The 21,685-nt window shown below is 41.7% G+C and overlaps 1 protein-coding gene across 1 annotated transcript in view; it reads left to right on the plus strand.

Moving 5' to 3' along the window:
- The window catches only part of LOC137889997 (filamin-C-like), a 33,413-nt gene extending 30,857 nt beyond the window's left edge, over window positions 1–2,556 (plus strand). The window contains exons 47-48 of the mRNA XM_068734071.1: window positions 576–782; window positions 878–2,556. Coding sequence (XP_068590172.1) covers window positions 576–782; window positions 878–1,065 — 395 coding nt within the window. The 3' untranslated portion in view covers window positions 1,066–2,556. The remainder of the gene's footprint in view (window positions 1–575; window positions 783–877) is intronic.
- The last annotated feature ends 19,129 nt before the right edge of the window (window positions 2,557–21,685 follow it).

Genomic DNA, 21,685 nt, shown 5'->3' on the forward strand with positions numbered 1-21,685 from the left:
TGGAAGATTGGTGTCCTATGATGGTGCTGTGTTGAAAGTCAGCATGTCTCATGGATTTTATACTCAGGTATCATGACCACCAGGTGTCCCATGAATGTTAGAATGTGTTGTTTTGTTTTTTTACAGTCATTTAGCAGACGCTTTTATCCAAAGCGACTTACAATTCAGTATCTATCTATACACCGTAGACGCAGCTACGGGAGCAATTTTGGGGTTAAGTGTCTTGCTCAAGGACACATTGACATGAGACTAGCGAAGCAGGAGCCGGGGATCGAACCGCCGATCCTCTGATTGAAAGGCAGCCCTGCTCTCCACTTAACCACAGTCACCCCCACGGTGTTGATTTAGTCTAAAGGAAGTCCGCTCTGCAGATCGATCTGAGTGTGAACTTGTGGTATTGTGGCTGTTGGACCGGTTAAAGGAACGGGTTTAACTCTTCGTGGTCCAACTCCAGACCAGATGCAAACCCAAACAAGGAGAGGTTGTTGTCTGGAACAACATCAGCGACAGTCTTTATAGCGAGCTTCAGTGTATTTGATCGAGGTTACCTGATGTGTCTTTGAATGTGTCTGCAGGACCTCGTCTGTCCGGCGGACACAGTCTGCACGAGACGTCCTCAGTTCTCGTAGAAACCGTCTCGAAGACGTCAGTGATGGGTGGGGCCTTTGGCTCCTTACCTAAGTTCTCCTCGGACGCCAGTAAAGTGGTCTCCAGAGGTTCTGGTCTGTCCAAGGCCTTCGTGGGCCAGAAGAACGCGTTCACGGTCGACTGCAGCCGAGCAGGTGAGGAACAAAGAACAACAGAGGTTCGGATCTGATCTCCGTCTTTGTCCCTGATAATAACATGTCCCCTGTTGCCTCTGGTCTCGACTCTGCAGGCACCAACATGTTGATGGTGGGCGTCCACGGGCCGAAGACGCCCTGCGAGGAGGTCTACGTCAAACACATGGGCAACAGGATGTACAACGTCAACTACACCGTCAAGGAGCAAGGCAGTTACATCCTCATCGTCAAGTGGGGGGACGACAACGTTCCCGGAAGTCCTTTCCACTTCACCGTCCCTTAAAGACTGAACTCTCTTCATCTCTGAGTCCGTCCCTCCTCATCCTCCTCTTCCTCATCCTGAAGACGCTCAGACTTTTGTTTCCTAAAGTTCTCCTTCAACATAGCATAAACAGCTTCAGTCGTAGGACTCAGTGATGGTTTCCTGTTTAAAATATTATAGAGAAGGTAACATGTTGAACATGAACACAACCTACGCAGCCGGATCCTGAACCGGAGTTTAAAACCGCCTCAAGATATTAGCATGTTAGCATGTTAACATGTTAACATGTTAGCATGTTAGCATGAGACACTACTCAGTGAAAGTGAGATATTCAGTTAAAATGACAGAAGATTGATCTTGTTTTTGCATATTTATAAAAGAAATCATAAAACTGGGGATAAACTGGGACAGCTACAATCGGGTCCAGACCGGGACCAGGACCGGTTCGATGACGCTAGAGAAAAGGTCAACAGGTTCATCCTCTGGAGAACAGGAATAAGATTTATAGGACTGGTTTTATTTACAGGACTGGTTTTATTTGTAGGACTAGTTTTATTTATAGGACTCGTTTTATTTATAGGACTGGTTTTATTTATAGAACTAGTTTTATTTACAGGGCTAGTTGTATTTATAGGACTGGTTTTATTTACAGGACTAGTTGTATTTATAGGACTAGTTTTATTTACAGGACTAGTTGTATTTATAGGACTGGTTTTATTTATAGGACTAGTTTTATTTATAGGACTAGTTGTATTTATAGGACTGGTTTTATTCATAGGACTAGTTGTATTTATAGGACTAGTTGTATTTATAAGACTAGTTGTATTTATAGGATTAGTTGTATTTATAGGACTAGTTTTATTTATAGGACTAGTTGTATTTATAGGACTGGTTTTATTCATAGGACTAGTTGTATTTATAGGACTAGTTGTATTTATAGGATTAGTTGTATTTATAGGACTAGTTTTATTTATAGGACTAGTTGTATTTATAGGACTAGTTGTATTTATAGGACTGGTTTTATTTATAGGACTGGTTTTATTTACAGGACTAGTTGTATTTATAGGACTAGTTGTATTTATAGGACTAGTTTTATTTACAGGACTAGTTGTATTTATAGGACTGGTTTTATTGACTAGTTCTATTGATCAGATTGAATGTAGTTAAAGAGAATCTTTCCTTAAACCACTGAGCAGATCTTTGTGACTATATTTCTCAGCTTTTGTTCTTTTTATTTATTTTGATTTTCTTTGACAGAAAATGGTCTTATTGATGAGGAGGAGCAGGAGATGAGGAAGATCTTAGAAAGTTTGTTTTTTACCACAGAAATTTGTGCGGTGGAACAATCGGTTTATTTTGTGAATGTTGAAAAACAACGCAGTATTACAGAGTGATATTTTATAGTGATTCTTTTTGTATGCATCAAAAATGGATGAATGAATTTGAACTGTTTGATATGTTAACTGTCAATCTGGCAACATTGTGCAGGCATAATAAAGGTTTACTCGCTGATCACCGGCTCCTGCTCTCAATCACACTGGGACCGGGTCCAGACCTGGTCCAGGACCGGGACCGGTCTGGTCAAGAGGTTCATCCTCTGGAGAGCAGGAATAAGATGAGACATTTACTGACAAGTTGCCCGATTTATTTGTTTATTTCTTGTGGAAAAATACAAATTTGGCATATATATATATATATATATATATATATATATATATATATATATATATATATATATATATATATATAAATAAATGTTACATTTTTGACTGTAATTTAAATTAAAGTAAACACTTTTATTGTGATAGTCACAGTAAACATTATTCTGATTCATCAAATCATACAAATCATTTCCATTCAGCTTCTTTTAGTGTCAAATATCTTATTTATATGATATTGTAATACTTTATATTTTCCTCTCACCTGAACCTTAACTGAGGCGGTGGACCCCCTCTAGACCAGGTCCCTCTGTTCTCTGGGCTTCAGGGTCCTTCTGGTTCCGGTCTAGAGGAGATTCAGCAGCTTGTCTCTGAGGATCTTTAAAGTTTCATCAGAACAACCAGAAGGAACAAAAACTGCTGAGAAATAAAAACAGAAGTTTACAAAAAGTTTTTCTTTCACATTTAATAATAAAAATATCTTATTTTTATTGAATATCCCATAATAACAAAGTGAAGCAAATATATTCAAAATAAAAACCTGATCCGTCTCATTGAGGATCTAGACTCTCTGGTCTCAGGTGGGTCTCATTAGTCCTGATCCTCATGAGTCCAGCTGAGCTCCATTCAGCTGATTAGACTAATGAGGACAGAGTAAATATATAAATACATATATATATATATATTTAAGAATATAAATATAAAAGTCCTCAATGAGTTTTTGGTTTTCATTTTGGAGCAAATGAGATAAAAAAAGTTGAAATATTTGATTTTAACCAAGAGACCAAGAAACCAGGAGCAGCATGAGACCAGGAGCTGCAGAGACCAGTAGCAGCAGAGACTAGGAGCTGCAGAGACCAGCAGGGGGCAGCAGAGATTCATCACACTAAAGATCAGCTGATTAAAATCTGCTTTAATGAGGAAAAAACATTAAAAACATTCAAATATGATTCAGAAAAGTTCAATCAGAATAAGTTCAAGTTAAAAACAGAACAAAGATTAATAATAATAATCATAATCATATTTATAATAATAATACTTATTATTATTCTAAATATTAATAATAATAATAATTATTATTATTATTATACATCTTGTTATTATTATTATTAATAATAATAATTATTATTATTACTACAAACTTTAAATCAGTTCAAACTTTTGGATCAGAAAAGCCTGTAGCTCCAGATTGATGAAGATGATGAAGATGATGATTAGAGGTTATTATTAGTCTGAGAGGACGGCTGTAATGAATGCCTCTGAGGAAGAGGAGGAAGAGGAGGAAGAGGAGGAGCTAAAAATACTCCCTCCAAATTTAACCAGCCGGGTTTCTAATCCAGGAGACGCATATATATATATATATATATATATATATATATATATATATATATATATATATATATATATTCTATATAAATACATTTGAACTCTGCAGGCAACTGTTTCCTGAAGAACTTGATTCTGGTTTCAGCCTCCGTTAACGTTGCTCCCAGTGGATTCTGGGAAAACCAGTCAGCCTGTTCAGAGTCCCCCAGGCCCCTCCTCCCTCGTCCAATCACACGGCTCCTGACTGAGAGCCGGAAAATTGGGGTGAAAGAGTATTTTCTGTGTGTGTGTGTTAGTGTGTGTTAGTGTGTGTGTGTGTGTGTGTGTGTTAGCACCGGGGTTCCTCTGAACCAATCAGAGAGTCCTGTGGCGGGTTGTGACCTCAGCGTTCTTCATCTGCACGCGCTCAGTGTGAACCTGAAGCTCAACGAGAGGAGAAAATGTTTGTTTGGGTTTTCTCTCATAGCAGCAACACTCTCACACTCACACACACACACACACACACACACACACACACACACACACACACACACACACACACACACACACACACCTAACTTAATAAACCAGGTTTAGGTTTGTGTGGTGACGTCTTCTCTACAGGTTTGATGTTTAGAGACTGATTCAGGATCAGCTGCACCTCGTTTGGAGACGAGTGTGGTGAGCAGCTGTAGTGATCAGTGATCAGTGGTTAGTGATCAGGGTTCCCGAGGAGGGTTGGTGTCATTGAGCTGTGACATGTGGAGATGTTTGTGGACCAGGGTTCAGCTGGTCCTGTTGACACAGTGAGTAGACTGTTGTTCTGTCCGTTAGGCTGAAGAGTGGATTCCCTTTGGACCTCGTTGGGGGTTTTGTTGACAGTGTGGTGATGAAAGTGGTTGGAGCAGTTGTCTGTACAAGTATCACCTGAAGACCAGGGGGGAGCTCACTTAGTCTCTGGTTAGGTTGACTCTGTACGGATCAGGTTGAGTTGGCTGCAGTAATGACCCGTCTGCTGCTGTCTCTTATTGATCCGCCTTCTTGTTGGGTTTGTGTGGACCTGATCAGATAAAGGTCCTCTAGAATACCTGCAGACACAAGTTCTACTTTTATAACTAAAGAAGAAGAAGACGGACAAAGGTCACTGCCTTCAACTATCGGAGTACCCAGTGAGACTCTGTCCGTCAGAGTCCAGTCCGTCTAAGTCCAGTCCGTCAGAGCCCAGTCCAGTCCGTCAGAGCCAAGTCCGTCAGAGCCCAGTCCGTCAGACTCCAGTCCGTCAGAGCCCAGTTCGTCAGAGTCCAGTCCGTCAGAGTCCACTTACCTTTTCAGAGAACGTCTGGAGAAAATAAAGTTCTAATAACGTTTTACTCCATTTGTGTTTGAATTCAGATCATGAAGGTGAATCTGTTTCCTCTGTGAGCCACACACACACACACACACACACACACACACACACACACACACACACACACACACACACACACACACACACACCTACACACATTTACCCACACACACACACACACACACACTCAGGACTCTGGCTCTGAGCTTTCTGACGTTCTGGTAATTGGTTTCCATTAGACCTCGCTGCGTCTCTCTTCCCATCAGGCCGTGCAGGACGGGGGGGGCGTGCCCTCAATTCCACGCCGCCAGACTCACTGTCCCATAACGGGCGGGGGGTGGGGGGGGTCAGAGTGGTAATGAGCAGCGTCCATCGAAACGAGGACATCAGGTCACCTTGTTCTGTCTTCAGAGCAAACTCCACCTCTGATGTCCAACATCAAGCTGACTCTGTTACTATATATGTGTGTGTATATATATATATATATATATACGTATATATACATATACGTATATATATACGTATACGTATATATACATATACGTATATATATATATATCTATATATATACGTATATGTATATATATATGTATTTATTCACGAGACAACGTTATAAAGCAGTCTTTGAATGTATCACAGTAGAGCTGTTTGTGGTTCTCACTGTCATCAGGTAACAAACCAGAGTCACAGAGGAAGACGCGTTCTCCTCGTCCTCTGAGACTCCTCGTCTCTGTGTTGTCTTTGGGTCTCGTCTCCTCTAAATAAAGCAGCAGCTGACGAGGCGTCGATGTTTCCCCCGTGGACCTGAACACACTCTCTAAATGTCTTAATGTCTTAATTGGCCCTGAAGTGGTGGTTCACTGCCGTTAGTTTCCCCCTGAGACTCCTCCGACCATCAGAGAGGAAACTTCATTCTGTTTATGGAGAGAAAACAGCTCGATGATCATAAAACGGGATTAGCACATGACGTATGAATGTGGTCCAAAAACTGGAAACTAGGAGCGCTGCTGTAGAAAAGTACGGAAGCCCAGAGCCGTCACGCTTTAATGTATCTTTAGATATTTAGATTATGAGTTAAAGACACATAATTCATACGTTTGAGACATGAAAGTTATATTTATAGAGATACAAATGTCATAATTGCAAGAGCAGGTAGTCATCAGATGAGCTAACATTACTCATGTTGTGTTTTTTTTAATGCATCTCTGTACAATTTCAGTCCGCTTAATTAAATCTACTAAATCTACGAATGTTTTGCATCAGTGACGTTCAGAGATCAACATGAAGCAGCTGCCCGGACACCAAATTAAATTACATCTAAATTATATTATGTTTTCACTTTCAGGCTTATATTTCCAGCCGACTTCCTCTCTCGGCGGCTGTGTTCGGTCACCCTGAAGCCCAGGAGAGAGGGTCGAGAGTTCAGGAGCGCTGCTCAAAGACTCCCTGATGGAGAGGAGAGAACGTTCCATCGTTATTATTCTCCAACAGGTTTCAGAGGAGCGAATCCAAGGTTGCAGAATAATAATGCAGCAGCTTCTTCAGATGTAAAACCTAGAAACTACATGATAGAAATGTTGTGAATGTGACCGTCAGAGATCAGTCGGTGTGAATTCATCCTCTGATTCCGTAATCACAAATTTGGCCGTCTCCATTTTTGTTTTTGTTCATAACAGTCGGGTCTTTATTCTGCTCTTAAAACATTTCTAATATCTAGTGGAGCAGCTTCGGATCATCGGAGGACAAATGTAGAGAGGTGTATCGTCTGCATATCAGTGGGTTTATTCTGGACAAATGTAGAGCGGTGTATCGTCTGCATATCAGTGGGTTTATTCTGGACAAATGTAGAGCGGTGTATCGTCTGCATATCGGTGGGTTTATTCTGGACAAATGTAGAGCGGTGTATCGTCTGCATATCGGTGGGTTTATTCTGGACAAATGTAGAGCGGTGTATCGTCTGCATATCGGTGGGTTTATTCTGGACAAATGTAGAGCGGTGTATCGTCTGCATATCGGTGGGTTTATTCTGGACAAATGTAGAGCGGTGTATTGTCTGCATATCGGTGGGTTTATTCTGGACAAATGTAGAGCGGTGTATCGTCTGCATATCAGTGGGTTTATTCTGGACAAATGTAGAGCAGTGTAGCATCTGCATATCGGTGGGTTTATTCTGGACAAATGTAGAGCGATGTATCGTCTGCATATCGGTGGGTTTATTCTGTTGGGAGAAAGTTCAGGGGCCCAAGACTTGATCCTTGTGGAACTCCTGATGGGAACGTTCTTATAGTTTAGTTTCTTTAATCCAGGTCATTTTCTTCTTCTGTGGTTTTAGCCTCCTTTTCTATTGTTTATTTATTTTCTGGAGGACCCATCTTTCTTCTCTAAAGCCATCCTCATTCATTATTCCTCTGACCTCAGACACGTCTGGACAGAAGCTTGATGTGATGATCTGTAAGTTAGTCAGGTCTAATCTCAAACAGCTGTGATGCTTCTTCATCCTCCTCTTTTTACTACTACTCCTCCTCCTCCTCATTCATTATCCAGAAGGTTGACTGGTCCTCTGAATATAAATGACGTGTTCTAAATGTCCCAGCAGAGACGGGTTCATGTGGTTGTTTGTGTCTCTGTGATGTCATCAAGGTGCTGACTCAGACTGGTTTGTGGACCTGGAACCAGTTTGGATCCCAGTTCCTGCTCAGCTGAGTGCTGGAAGAGAAACGGGGAATATTTATTTCTACAGTTTCTACACTCTGTTAACTGTGTGTGTGTGTGTGTGTGTGTGTGTGTGTGTGTGACTGATGAATTTTGGAGCCTTTCTTGTCCCATCAGCACTAAATCCATCATGGCCGCCGGATGAAGGAGATCGTAAACAGCAGCACTCGTTTCTGCACTGTGTGTGTGTGTGTGTGTGTGTGTGTGTGTGTGTGTGTGTGTGTGTGCGTGCGTGCGTGTGTGTGCATGTGTGTGTGTGTTTTCAGTGTATCTGCAGTAGCAAAAGTTAAAGTTTGATGACAGTAGTAACACGGTGCTGAACTCAACACAGAAAACAAAGTAAAACAAAAAACCTCAACGAGCCCAATGTCATTAACAACAAAATGCTCACACAACTACACGACCACGTCCTGCACCAGAATCCACTGCCTCTAACACACACACACACACACACACACACACACACACACACACACACACACACACACACACACACACACACACACCTGGGACAGGGTTTTGGCCGTCACCATCCTCGTTTCTGTTGCTCAGTGCGATGCTTCTCTGTGATGAGATCTAACCGGAGCTCATTATAAACTGAGTGGAGATATTCAGCTCAGTCCTCAAAGCTCTCTCGCTGTTTTATCACTTAAACAGGAAGTAAAGTGATTTTAATCATAGATTAATTAGGAGGGTTGTAATCATTTTAACAAGTTAACAGTTTATTTGATGGACCCAGAAGGAGCTTCAGCATCGTTTTCCTTCTCTCTCCTCTCTGAGAGTTGGATCCTCTCAGGATTTATTCATTTTTCTCACCACAGACTCACAAAATCATCATTTCTCTCCGGGTGTCGTTGCCCTGCCAACCCTGCAGTAATAAATGACTCCGATCCTGCTCCAGGATTCATTCGGAGGAGAGGAGGAGGAAGAGGAGGAGGAGAGGAGGAGAGGAGGAGGGTCAGTGCATGAAATGACTGTTACAGCTTCACGCTGCAGTTCAACCAACATCAGTCAAACACCTCTAGAGCAACAATCATTCACCTGAGTAGATCTCATCACTGCAGCTCTTCATCCTCACACGCTGTTAAAGTAAAACACGGTTTTGTCTCTGAACTGGTTGCTGCTTCAGTCAACACGAGTCAAAAGTCCTGAATGAATTACAATAAAGGGGATTTAGTTCTTCTCTCCCACAGAACGACAGGATTACAGGCAAAACAATCCAACTGTGAAATGAACGAATACAAGTCTTTGATTTTTGTTAAACTCTCAGAAAGTTGCACAGAGTCTGGTTGGGGGGCGTCATGCAGGTCTGTCTTCTTCCTCTGCTGTCAGACGGAATACCTGATGAGGAAGATGTTGTGATTGGATAGAAAAAGGCTGTCTGGCCGCCGCCATCTTTGTTGTTTTGGCTGTCGCCATCTTTGTTGTTTTTGGCTGTCGCCATCTTTGTTGTTTTTGGCCGTCGCCATCTTTGTTGTTTTGGCCGTCGCCATCTTTGTTGTTTTTGGCCGTCGCCATCTTTGTTGTTTTTGGCCGTCGCCATCTTTGTTGTTTTGGCCGTCGCCATCTTTGTTGTTTTGGCCGTCGCCATCTTTGTTGTTTTTGGCCGTCGCCATCTTTGTTGTTTTTGGCCGTCGCCATCTTTGTTGTTTTGGCCGTCGCCTTTTTTGTTGTTTTTGGCCGTCGCCATCTTTGTTGTTTTGGCCGTCGCCATCTTTGTTGTTTTGGCCGTCGCCATCTCTGTTGTTTTTGGCCGTCGCCATCTTTGTTGTTTTGGCCGTCGCCATCTTTGTTGTTTTGGCCGTCGCCATCTTTGTTGTTTTTGGCCGTCGCCATCTTTGTTGTTTTTGGCCGTCGCCATCTTTGTTGTTTTGGCCGTCGCCATCTTTGTTGTTTTGGCCGTCGCCATCTTTATTGTTTTTGGCCGTCGCCATCTTTGTTGTTTTGGCCGTCGCCATCTTTGTTGTTTTTGGCCGTCGCCATCTTTGTTGTTTTGGCCGTCGCCATCTTTGTTAAACTCTCACAAAGTTGCACAGAGTCTAGTTGGGGGGGCGTCATGCAGGTCTGTCTTCTTCGTCTGATGGACGCTCGTCTGCTGTCAGACAGAATACCTGATGACATCTTTGCTGAGGAAGATGCTGTGATTGGATAGAAAGCTCCAGAAGAGCCACTAATGGACACTGAGGGGGAGACTGTTTGGTCAACGACTTCTTAAAAGAGTTTTTGGCTCCTTGAACGCTTCACAGAGCCTCAGAGGGAGAAACTAAAAGGATGGAAAGTGTCTGAACAGGACGGATGTATAAATCTTGGTTGTGATTCTGCAGTTAAACAAACAGAAACATTATTTCTCAACAGAGACGAGATGTTTTTTAATCCTGCAGATCTTCTACAGTGTGAGAGACGTTATATAAGAGGATTCATGATGAATACAAACACACTTTAAAGTCCCTCGCTGGTGAAGATAAAAGAAGGATGAATGAGAGCGTTAACGGTTCACAGAGCATTATTATTGACAGGAGGGAATAAAGACGTCTCTATACATAGACTCGTATGGAGAGCCTGAGGCCGTTCAAGTGGAGAAGCCTCAGACTGTGATGCTAAACATGCTACAAAACATGCTGCAGATGAAACATGCTGCTGATGAAACATGCTGCTAAATATGCTGCAAATGAAACATGCTGCTAAACGTGCTGCAAATGAAACATGCTGCAGATGAAACATGCTGCTGATGAAACATGCTGCAGATGAAACATGCTACTGATGAAACGTGCTGCTGATGAAACATGCTGCTGATGAAACATGCTGCAGATGAAACATGCTGCTAATGAAACGTGCTGCACATGAAACGTGCTGCACATGAAACATGCTGCAAGTGAAACATGCTGCTGATGAAATGTGCTGCTAATGAAATGTTCTGCAAATGAAGCATGCTGCAGATGAAACATTCTGCTGATGAAACATGCTGCAGATGAAACATGCTGCTGATGAAACATGCTGCAGATGAAACATGCTGCTGATGAAACATGCTGCAGATGAAACATGCTGCTGATGAAACATGCTGCTGATGAAACATGCTACTGATGAAACATGCTGCTGATGAAACATGCTGCTGATGAAACATGCTGCAGATGAAACATGCTACTGATGAAATATGCTGCCGATGAAACATGAAGTGAAACATGCTGCTGATGAAAAGTGCTACTGATGAAACATGCTGCTGATGAAACGTGCTGCTGATGAAACGTGCTGCTGATGAAACGTGCTGCTGATGAAACATGCTGCAAATGAAACATGCTGCAAGTGAAACATGCTGCAGATGAAACGTGCTGCTGATGAAACGTGCTACTAATGAAACGTGCTGCACATGAAACATGCTGCACATGAAACATGCTGCAAGTGAAACATAATGCTGATGAAACGTGCTGCACATGAAACGTGCTGCTGATGAAACATGCTGCTAATGAAACGTGCTGCAAATGAAACATGCTGCAGATGAAACATGCTGCTGATGAAACATGCTGCAGATGAAACATGCTGCAGATGAAACATGCTGCAGATGAAACATGCTACTGATGAAACATGCTGCTGATGAAACATGCTGCAGATGAAACATGCTACTGATGAAACATGCTGCTGATGAAACATGGTGCTAAACGTGCTGCTGATGAAACATGCTACTGATGAAATATGCTGCTGATGAAACATGAAGTGAAACATGCTGCTGATGAAAAGTGCTACTGATGAAACATGCTGCTGATGAAACGTGCTGCTGATGAAACGTGCTGCTGATGAAACGTGCTGCTGATGAAACATGCTGCAAATGAAACATGCTGCAAGTGAAACATGCTGCAGATGAAACGTGCTGCTGATGAAACGTGCTACTAATGAAACGTGCTGCACATGAAACATGCTGCACATGAAACATGCTGCAAGTGAAACATGATGCTGATGAAACGTGCTGCACATGAAACGTGCTGCTGATGAAACATGCTGCTAATGAAACGTGCTGCAAATGAAACATGCTGCAGATGAAACATGCTGCTGATGAAACATGCTGCAGATGAAACATGCTGCAGATGAAACATGCTGCAGATGAAACATGCTACTGATGAAACATGCTGCTGATGAAACATGCTGCAGATGAAACATGCTACTGATGAAACATGCTGCAGATGAAACATGCTACTGATGAAACATGCTGCTGATGAAACATGGTGCTAAACGTGCTGCTGATGAAACATGCTACTGATGAAACGTGCTGCTGATGAAACGTGCTGCTATTATTAACCATCCTTTAAAAAAATCTAATGCCATTTAGGGTTAGGGTTCCTTTAGTATATAAGCTCCATCTATCCCTTCAGTATAACATTACATTACGGTCATTTAGCAGACGCTTTTATCCAAAGCGACTTACAATTCATTATCTACACTACGCAATTTTGGGGTTAAGTGTCTTGCTCAAGGACACATTGACATGAGAGTAGCGGAGCTAAAGCCGGGGATCGAACCAACGACTCTCTGATTGAAAGGCAGCCCTGCTCTCCACTTAGTCACGGTCATCCCGTGAGAACCATCTATTCCTTCAGTATAAAAGCTCCATCTATTCCTTCAGTATAAAAGCTCCATCTATTTCTTCAGTATAAAAGCTCCATTCTTTCTCCAGTATAAAAGCTCCATTCTTTCTCCATAAAACATGAGTTATTAAAATAAGAGTCTGTGAATCAGATTCTTTGTAAGTTCATTCTGAAGAAGCCGTAAAGAAATGAGAGACATCGGACCAACTTAAAATAACTAAACTATGAAACCATGTTTTTAATTTAAGTGATGATCGGTCGACACTGTCATTTACCAATGTTCCCTTAACGCCTCATATGCAGATCATTGCTCCTGGTAGACTTCATTTATTAATCAGATCTCTGAAGATATTTTATTTAGTTTTAACTCAACGAGTCCTGACGTGAGTTATAAGTGCAGAGAGGAGAAGACAGCTGTCAATCATCTGTGCTCTTTAAAAGACGTCCGTCTGAAGTCGAGTCTCCCAGGAGACAGAGAGCATGATGGGAAAGACACAGCAGAAGGTCCCTGGACCAGAATAAATCAGAATATAAACTCCATCTATTCCTACAGAATAAAAGCACCATCTATTCCTACAGAACAAAAGCTCCATTTATTCCTACATAATAAAAGCTCCATCTGTTCCTTCAGAATAAAAGCTCCATATCTGATAACAGAATCAGAGCTCCATATCTGATAACAGAATAAAAGCTCCATCTGTTCCTTCAGAATAAAAGCTCTATCTCTTATTACAGAATCAAAGCTCCATCTGTTCCTTCAGAGTAAAAGATCCATATCTGATAACAAAATAAAAGCTCCATCTGTTCCTTCAGAATAAAAGCTCCCTCTCTTCCTTCAGAATAAAAGCTCACTCCCTTCCTTCAGAATAAAAGCTCCCTGTCTGAGCTGTGACTGATATCGGGGGATTTGCAGGAGCAGGCGAGCGGAAAGTTAATAAGAGCTGAAAATGAGGAAGAATTCATCCGTGTTGTTGTTGAATGAATTGAAAACTGCAGCCACAGAATTGATTTCTGTTTCCTCCTCCTCCTCCTCCTCCTGATGGTGAAGAGGAGAGTGATGACCTTTCCCTGGTCTCAGCTGAAGTTTAACTGCAGACAGAATGAGGTCGGAGGTCACATGATTCTCTCCAAACGAACAAATTGAGACAAATATGAAGTCAATATCTCAGTCAGCTGTTTCCTGTCTGACCTTCCTGTGAATCTGCTGCAACAAGAACTCAACTTCTGACACGTGAGTTGTTGTTTTTAGCACAAATGGTAAAAATACACACTTCCTGTGATATCTAACTGAATGTTTTGGACATTTGAAGACGAGACATTAGACTGTGAGGAACTATAAATATGTCTAATTATTTTCATAAATGATTAATTGATAAAATAAGTAGTTGGATATATGATAGAAATACATCTACATCTTTTAGTCCAAGTTAAGCATTTTAACTCCCAACCGTAACACGTGGATTGTTTTAATTGATGCAATAAGAAAAATTAAAAGAAAATGTTCACGTTCATATGATCATCTAATAAATAATAAGACAGTATTGAGGCGTCCATCAGCTGCTTTTATAACCTCAGAACTTCATGTTTTAAGGATTCGATCTTGTCAACACATAAAACTGTGTCATCTGCATAAAAACATCTTTTTAACGTCTTTTTAATTGATTATTTTCTCTAATATCAAGATTCAATCTGATCAATGAAGTAGAAACAGTGAGTCTGTTGTTTCTGTTCCCTTCTTCAGTTATAAATTGTGTGTGTGTGTGTGTGTGTGTGTGTGTGTGTGTGTGTGTGTGTGTAATCAGGCGTCCAGTAAACACTGAGTCTGTTTCTTTATATTCATGTTGACTTGTTCTGCTTTGTTTGTCTCATTAGTCGATGTGAAACCTGTTTACACTGTATCACACACACACACACACTAACACACACACACATACACACACACACACACACACACACACACACACACACACACACACACACACACACACACACACACACACACACACACAGGGCTTCTTCATCTCCTCTGTCCTCCAAGATCATTATTTCACCAGACTTCTAAATGAAGTCTGGCTGACAGATGATGATGATGGTGATGTGATCATGTCACACTGATGATGAATGGATGAATAACACACTGTCAGTCCTCCAGGAAGATCAGATGAAGAATGAATTAAATTAGAATCTCAAGTGTTTACTGTTGTTATGAAGCTCTTCTTCTTCTTCCTCTTCTCATGTAATGTAATAGTACTTTAGTAGTACTTGTACTTCAGTAGGGGTCTGGTTACTTCCTCCACTAGCTACACATGTACTTTAGTAGTACTTCTACATTAGGAGGAAGTGAAGCTCACAGTCTATGAATCAGTAAAGTGCTGAGTCAGCTGATCTTTGTCACTTTCATTGGTTCTCTTTCTAATAACTGGTCCCAGTTTGGTCTTCGGCTGTAATATTTTACATCACTGCTTTTTTAATTACGTCCATTTCTTCTCCTCCGTCTCTGAGAACTCGTCTTAATTATGTTGAAGGGTTTCAGGTTCAGCGGAGCTCCACTAACGAAGGAGAACTCTCTGATTTCCTCTCATGACAGGATCGTTTTATAAGAAGTCCATTAAAGGAGCAGCTCAGGAAGCACTCTGTCTCTGTGTGACGGGTTAGCTTAGCATAAAGGGCTAGTCTACGACACCTGTGTTTAGGATGGAATCAAACACGTTTAATATTACTGTGTTTCTGTGAATTATGACACATTGTATTGTCTTTTATATGCTTAATAAGATGCTTTTCTGGTTTGATAATCAATAATTGTTTGTGTAGTTTTTCTTCTTTGTTTTTTTTTATGACAGCGAACGGCTGACTGTTGGTCGGACAAAACAAACACTTGGTTTCGTCCTCTTGGACTTCAGCTGGAGGACGATTTTCTCTTAGTTTTGATGTTTAATATATTTAATGGCCTTTATAGCATTGATAATCGTTAGCTGTGTTGCCTTTGTTTTAAAGCACATTTTCATCTTCCACTCTGTAAATAAACAAACTCCTCCTGGTCACATCATGGCAGGATGCTAACATGCTAACATGCTAACGTCACCAGTCCCTGTCCTGAGAGTTGACTTTCAGTGTGTCAGATAAACTGAGTCTCTTCATCCTCCATTAAATCCTCTTCTCTTCAGTAAAAAGTTTGACGTTTAGCCGAAAAGAGGAGCCGAGGTCGGCTCACCCTGAAAGCCCAGAAGCCTTAATGTGGCCGTAAAAGTGAAGCGGACACATTAAAGAGTCTGATCCTCGCTGACCACTCGCTCTGCAGGACAAGAGAAGCAGTAGTGCAGAGATGCATGATGGGATGGAGAGGTTTAATTAGCTGTGCAGACAGAGAGGTAATTAAAAGAGACTGAGCTAATTAAAGGAGAGTACTGGGCCTCCTCCTCTCACTTACTGTTGGACTGTCCATCACTGTGTAATCACTCCGACATGCAGCTCAACGCCTCATTTAACGCTACAAACCGCCCGACAGGACGCCACCGTTTGTTACAAATGCAGCGTTTGATTAGCAACACGAGCCGTGTAGCGCCCTGAGAGTCCGTCGCCATCAGGTGCTGATTAAACATCGCCGGGCGTCTCGTGGACATACCGTCTCTTTGTGGCTCATGGTCCTCTAAGGAGCCTTGGAACGAGTCCAACAACATGTGGAACGTCTCTACTGAGCATGCTCTGTGGACCCAAAAATACTGAGGGCTGAGGAACCCATCTATCAATTCATATCAACTAAACATATCAATTTATATCAACTAAACATATCAATTTATATCAACTCAACATATCAATTTATATCAACTAAACATATCAATTCATATCAACTCAACATATCAATTTATATCAACTAAACATATCAATTCATATCAACTAAACATATCAATTTATATCAACTAAACATATCAATTCATATCAACTCAACATATCAATTCATATCAACTCAACATATCACATTGTATTAATTAAATACATTGCGTTGTGTCGATTAAACTATTATTTATAATTATTAATTGGTCAGTCTGGGCTGCTGTTGAAAGGAGGAGGAGCCACAGGTTGGACAACAACCTAATACAAATGTGGATTACAGGTTAGAGTTCAGATAGTTTCTGAAGAGGACCTTGAGCAGGTTGAAGAGGACCTTGAGCAGGTTGAAAAGGACCTTGACCAGGTTGAAAAGGACCTTGAGCAGGTTGTTGTCCTGATGTCTGTTACAGGTCTTTGAAGAGGCTGTAGGAGACCTTGAGACCTTGGAGGTTCTTGTGGGGGGTGAAGGAGTCTTTGAAGACCTTCCAGGGATACGGGGATGTGAGACATCAGTGCTGTTGCTAGGGTTACCTGTGGTTTAACAGTGAAGGTGAGACACCTGATTGTAAGAGACACCTGACAGCCAATCAGAGAGCAGTGTGAGCCTCGTCTCTAAAACATTTGTCGGTGCTGAAACTTGTTCCTGCTCCCCAACCTGGACGAGAACAGTTTGTGTCTCCGGCTCATATTTCGTCCCTCATCTCCTCGTCTCCTCGTCACCTTGTCTCCTTCTGCAGGAGACAGGAAGTAATGATCATAAATATGTTGAAATCTCTGCTGCTGCAGCTGCAAAAAGGTCGAGACATTAATCTGCCGACCTGCTGCTCTGACAGGCTGCTGCAGAGTCTCACTTCTGTCTGCCCCCCCCCCGCCCCCGTCTGTCCGTCTGTCTGCCCCCCCCCCGTCTGTCCGTCTGTCTGTCCCCCCCCCCTGTGTTGTCATGACACCGTTGTGTTGCAGCAGCAGCTCTGCAGCACTGCGACAGACACTCTGATTGATTCCTGCTGTAATCAAACACTCGGCAAACATCCCATAATATGAGCCGACTGCAAAAGTGTCAAATAAAAGCAAGTCGGTTAATCAAAAGCACTTCACTAATTACTGACATTGTCACACACACACACACACACACACACACACACACACACACACACACACACACACACACACACTCACTAAATATTCATTTAGATTATGATTATTATTATTATTATTTTTAAATGTATTGAAAACAAATTATTGATTGATTAACAGTGTAGTCAAGACCACCTAAACCAAGACCACATCGGAACCAACACCAGAGACTGAGACCAAGACAGGGTTGAGACCTGGACCAGGACCAGGACCAGTGTGGGTCCACATGACACACTTATGATGAATCCCAATAAACACAGCAGAGAATAGACGAGGCTTCTTCTCCATGCAACTCTTGTTTACGTGTTAAAATAATTATGTATTATTTTTATTATTAAAACAAATACATCAGACAGTTTAGTGGCCTTATGACATCAAATCCAGATGAATTCTGAATGTCTACCTGGCTCCTCCCACCTCGTTGATTGATTGGCTCCTCCCACCTCGTTGAAACGAGGTGGGAGGAGCCTCTTTAGTCAAGAGAAGATTGAAATCAACGTGAAGCTATTTATATTTATATATAAAACTTCTGTATGTCGGTCTATTCTTCTGCACGTGAACATTTGTACCGTGAAGAGCCAATCGGTGACAAACATGTCAGCTGTCGACCAATCACAGCGTCACATGTGCAGCATTAACGACACAGCGGAGAGAAGAAGTGTTAAAAAGACAGAAACATGGAGCTCGTCTTCCTCAGTGGACGAAGAGGAAGACGAGCAGCAGCTGATAAAATGATGACGAGGTGTCAAAGTGTTTGTGAGATATTGATAACGAACCAAGCAGAGAGTTACTATATCTATAATTATATCTGCTGCTGACAGACCGTGTGTGTGTGTGTGTGTGTGTGTGTGTGTGTGTGTGTGTGTGTGTGTGTGTGTGTGTGTGTGTGTGTGTGTGTGTGTGTGTGTGTGTGTCCGTCCACAATGATTCAGGGTCAACTCAGCTTCCTGCAGAAAGTGAGTTGATTAAAGATAATGAGTGTTTGTTAACCCTTTAAACTCTGTTCACACAGCGATGGACTCGTTCTTAACAGAACTTTAATTAATTTGATTCCTACTTTAGTATATAAACTATGTAAAGTGTATTTATTGATATAATGTGATACATTTGTCATACACGTGTTGTGTAATACTGCTGCTATCTACATAAATTACATAAATGAGTCATCTGCATACATTCGGATGTTAGTGTAGTAGAATAATGCACATGTCAAATAAACCATAGTGGGCCCAGGACAGATCTTTGTAGGACACCTTAAAATTGTCTTTAAGTGAACAAAACCAAATGTGATTGTTGTCTGCAACAATGAGAACTCAAACTGTACTGAGGTTTACCAAAAACTGTCACAAATATTAAAGCACTAACTAACTAAACTAACCCGTCAACACACTGTCTGTTTACACTGTTTGAATCAATGAGCCCTCACAGGAAACGTGTAGAAAACGTAGCAAACGTAGCTAACATAGCTAATGTAGCTTCCTAATAGCACCAGTGTCCTGTGTTAGTTTGACACATGAACATTTATACGCCGACTGGTGAGAGGCGGATGTGTTTCATCTGGACATCTTATCATTTCATTCTTAACCTCCGGTGAAGCTATGACTGATAAACCTCCTGCTGTCATCATTTGATTAACTGAGATCCGTCGTTGAAATATGACTTTTCATATCCTGTAGCAGGGAGGAAGCTGAATATTAAATATTCTCTCAGTTCAGTCTGAAATCTTCTTCTGTCAGAACAGAGTTTTTCTCTGAAACCAGATTTCTGTCTGAACAAACAAACAGAAATGAGGAGGAGGAGGAGGAGGAGGAGGAGGAGGAAGCTTAAAGACAAATGACTTGAGTTTAGTGAGCTGGAACTCCCTCCTGCGTCTCCTCCTTCCAATTCTCTTTGTCCCAGCATGCACGGCGTCGCTGGGCCTGCTGACAGTGATGAAACACAGCATTACCCCCCCCCCCCCCCCTTCCTCCCGCCTCAGTGTTTCCTCTTTCTTCTCCTCTTCCTCCCTCATGCTGCCTCTCTCTCCCTTCCAGCTGTGATTTACCTCCTGCCTTCCTATCTGCATAAGAAGCTCGGCTGCAAACATGATAAGAGGAACACTTGTGACTGATAGAAGCTCTGGATTCATCACAGACGAGTCGGTTCTGTAGATCTGTCCCCAGATCTGTCCCCCCATTGGTCTAGTCTCAGGTCATGTCCTCACCAAACTCCCTGTAAACAGAGTCCTTTAAAGTATTGATAGAGTCTCCTCAATTATTACTGAAAACGGACAGAAATGTGCTTCACCTGCAGTTTCTTACAATCCAAAGTTTCCTGGAAAAGAGTCCAAATACAGTAAAACATTGTGAGTCAGTACTTTTAAACAGGAAGTACTCACTCATTTAAGTACCAGTATTAGTACCAGGATAGGAAATGATAACTGATATTAGCCTTCATATAAAATGTAAGTAGGAGGGGAACTGATAAAATATTACTGCTGGAAAAAGAGACTGACAGGAAACATAGAGGAAACACAAAGGGAAAGAGAGAGGAAACATAGAAAACAGAGAGGAAGCAAAGAGGAAACATAGAGGAAACAAAGAGGAAACAGAGGAAACACAAAGGGAAAGAGAGAGGAAACATAGAAAACAGAGAGGAAGCAAAGAGGAAACATAGAGGAAACAAAGAGGGAACAGAGGAAACGGAGAGGAGACACAGAGGAAACACAAAGGGAAACAGAGAGGAAGCAAAGAGGAGACATAAAGGAAACACAGAAGAAATAGAGTAAGTACTCCTTTGAGTACCAGTATCAGTACCAGGACAGGAAATGATAACTGATATTCTTCTTCATATAAAATGTAAGTAGGAGAAGAACTGATAAAATATTACTGCTGGAAAAAGAGACTCAATAAAAATAAACTATGAATTAATTTGGTGTAAATGGTTCGTACTTGTTGAAGTGAAACGGCCTCAGAAGAAGAGAAATCACTTCCTGGTAGAAGAACGTTGTGAGAACCTTTTGTTTCTAGGAAACGATCAGGAAACTGTGAGAGAATGTGAAGCTGTTCTTTCTCGTTTCAGACGTTCAGTCTTGAAAATGTTCTCGTTAAACTGATGAACTTGTGTCCTTCAGCTCAACTCCCTCTTTTATTTCCTCCTCCTCTTTATCACTCCATCCATCAACAGAATCAACGCTTTACTGCAGATTCAATAACCAGCGACTCTCTCTGGATCGCTGCTGCTTCCTCAGAGACCACGTCTGACTTTTATTTTCTTCAACCTGCTCGTTCTTCACAGAGAAAGTAGAGAGGAAACATAGAGGAAACAGAAATGAAACAAGAAAAAGAGAGGAAGCAAAGAGGAAACCTAAAGGAAACATAGAAGAAACAGAGAAAACACAGACGCGACGAAGAGAAAATAGAGAGGAAACTGAAGACAACACAGTGGAAATAGAGTGGAAGTGCAGAGGAAGCATATAAAGGAAGCACATAGGAAGGAAGCGGAGAGGAAACAGAAAGGAAACACAGTGGAAATGGAGAGGAAACAGAGGAAGAACAGTCGTGTATAAAATGGTCATTAAGAGGACACTGGTTGCCGCGGTGACACTGGTCTAAAAACAGTAACTGGTCCTCTGGACCAGTTAAGGAGGAAGATCTCCTCTCACACTCATCAAGAAACCAGAAGAAGACCAACCACAAACTGGAGGACTGGACGATGAAGAGGAAGAGGACGAAGGAGAAGAAGAAGAAGAACTTATTGGAAATGACAATCACAAAATGTGACAGTTTCCTCTTCCTCTTCCTCTTCTTCTCCTCCAACATTAATGTGTTCTCATTTGTCTTCTAACTCTTTGTATAGAAGTGGATCTCTGAGATCTTTTTTAATTATCTCAGCCCCCCCTCACCTTCGTCTCCCTCCGGCTGGATGAAGAAGAGGAGGAGGATTAATTAAAAACTCTCCTTGTGAAGCTGATCGATAGAATTCTGTTGATCTGAAGTGTCGAGTGGACGGAAACACACACACACACACACACACACACACACATTGATCCAGCTGCCTCCTGATTGGTCGCCTGCAGCAGATGAACTCTCTTATAGTCCTGC

Source organism: Cebidichthys violaceus, unplaced genomic scaffold (assembly GCF_023349555.1).
Source record: "Cebidichthys violaceus isolate CVI_PGR_0920_01 unplaced genomic scaffold, fCebVio1.0.p SCAF_60, whole genome shotgun sequence".
Classification (NCBI taxonomy): domain Eukaryota; kingdom Metazoa; phylum Chordata; class Actinopteri; order Perciformes; family Stichaeidae; genus Cebidichthys; species Cebidichthys violaceus.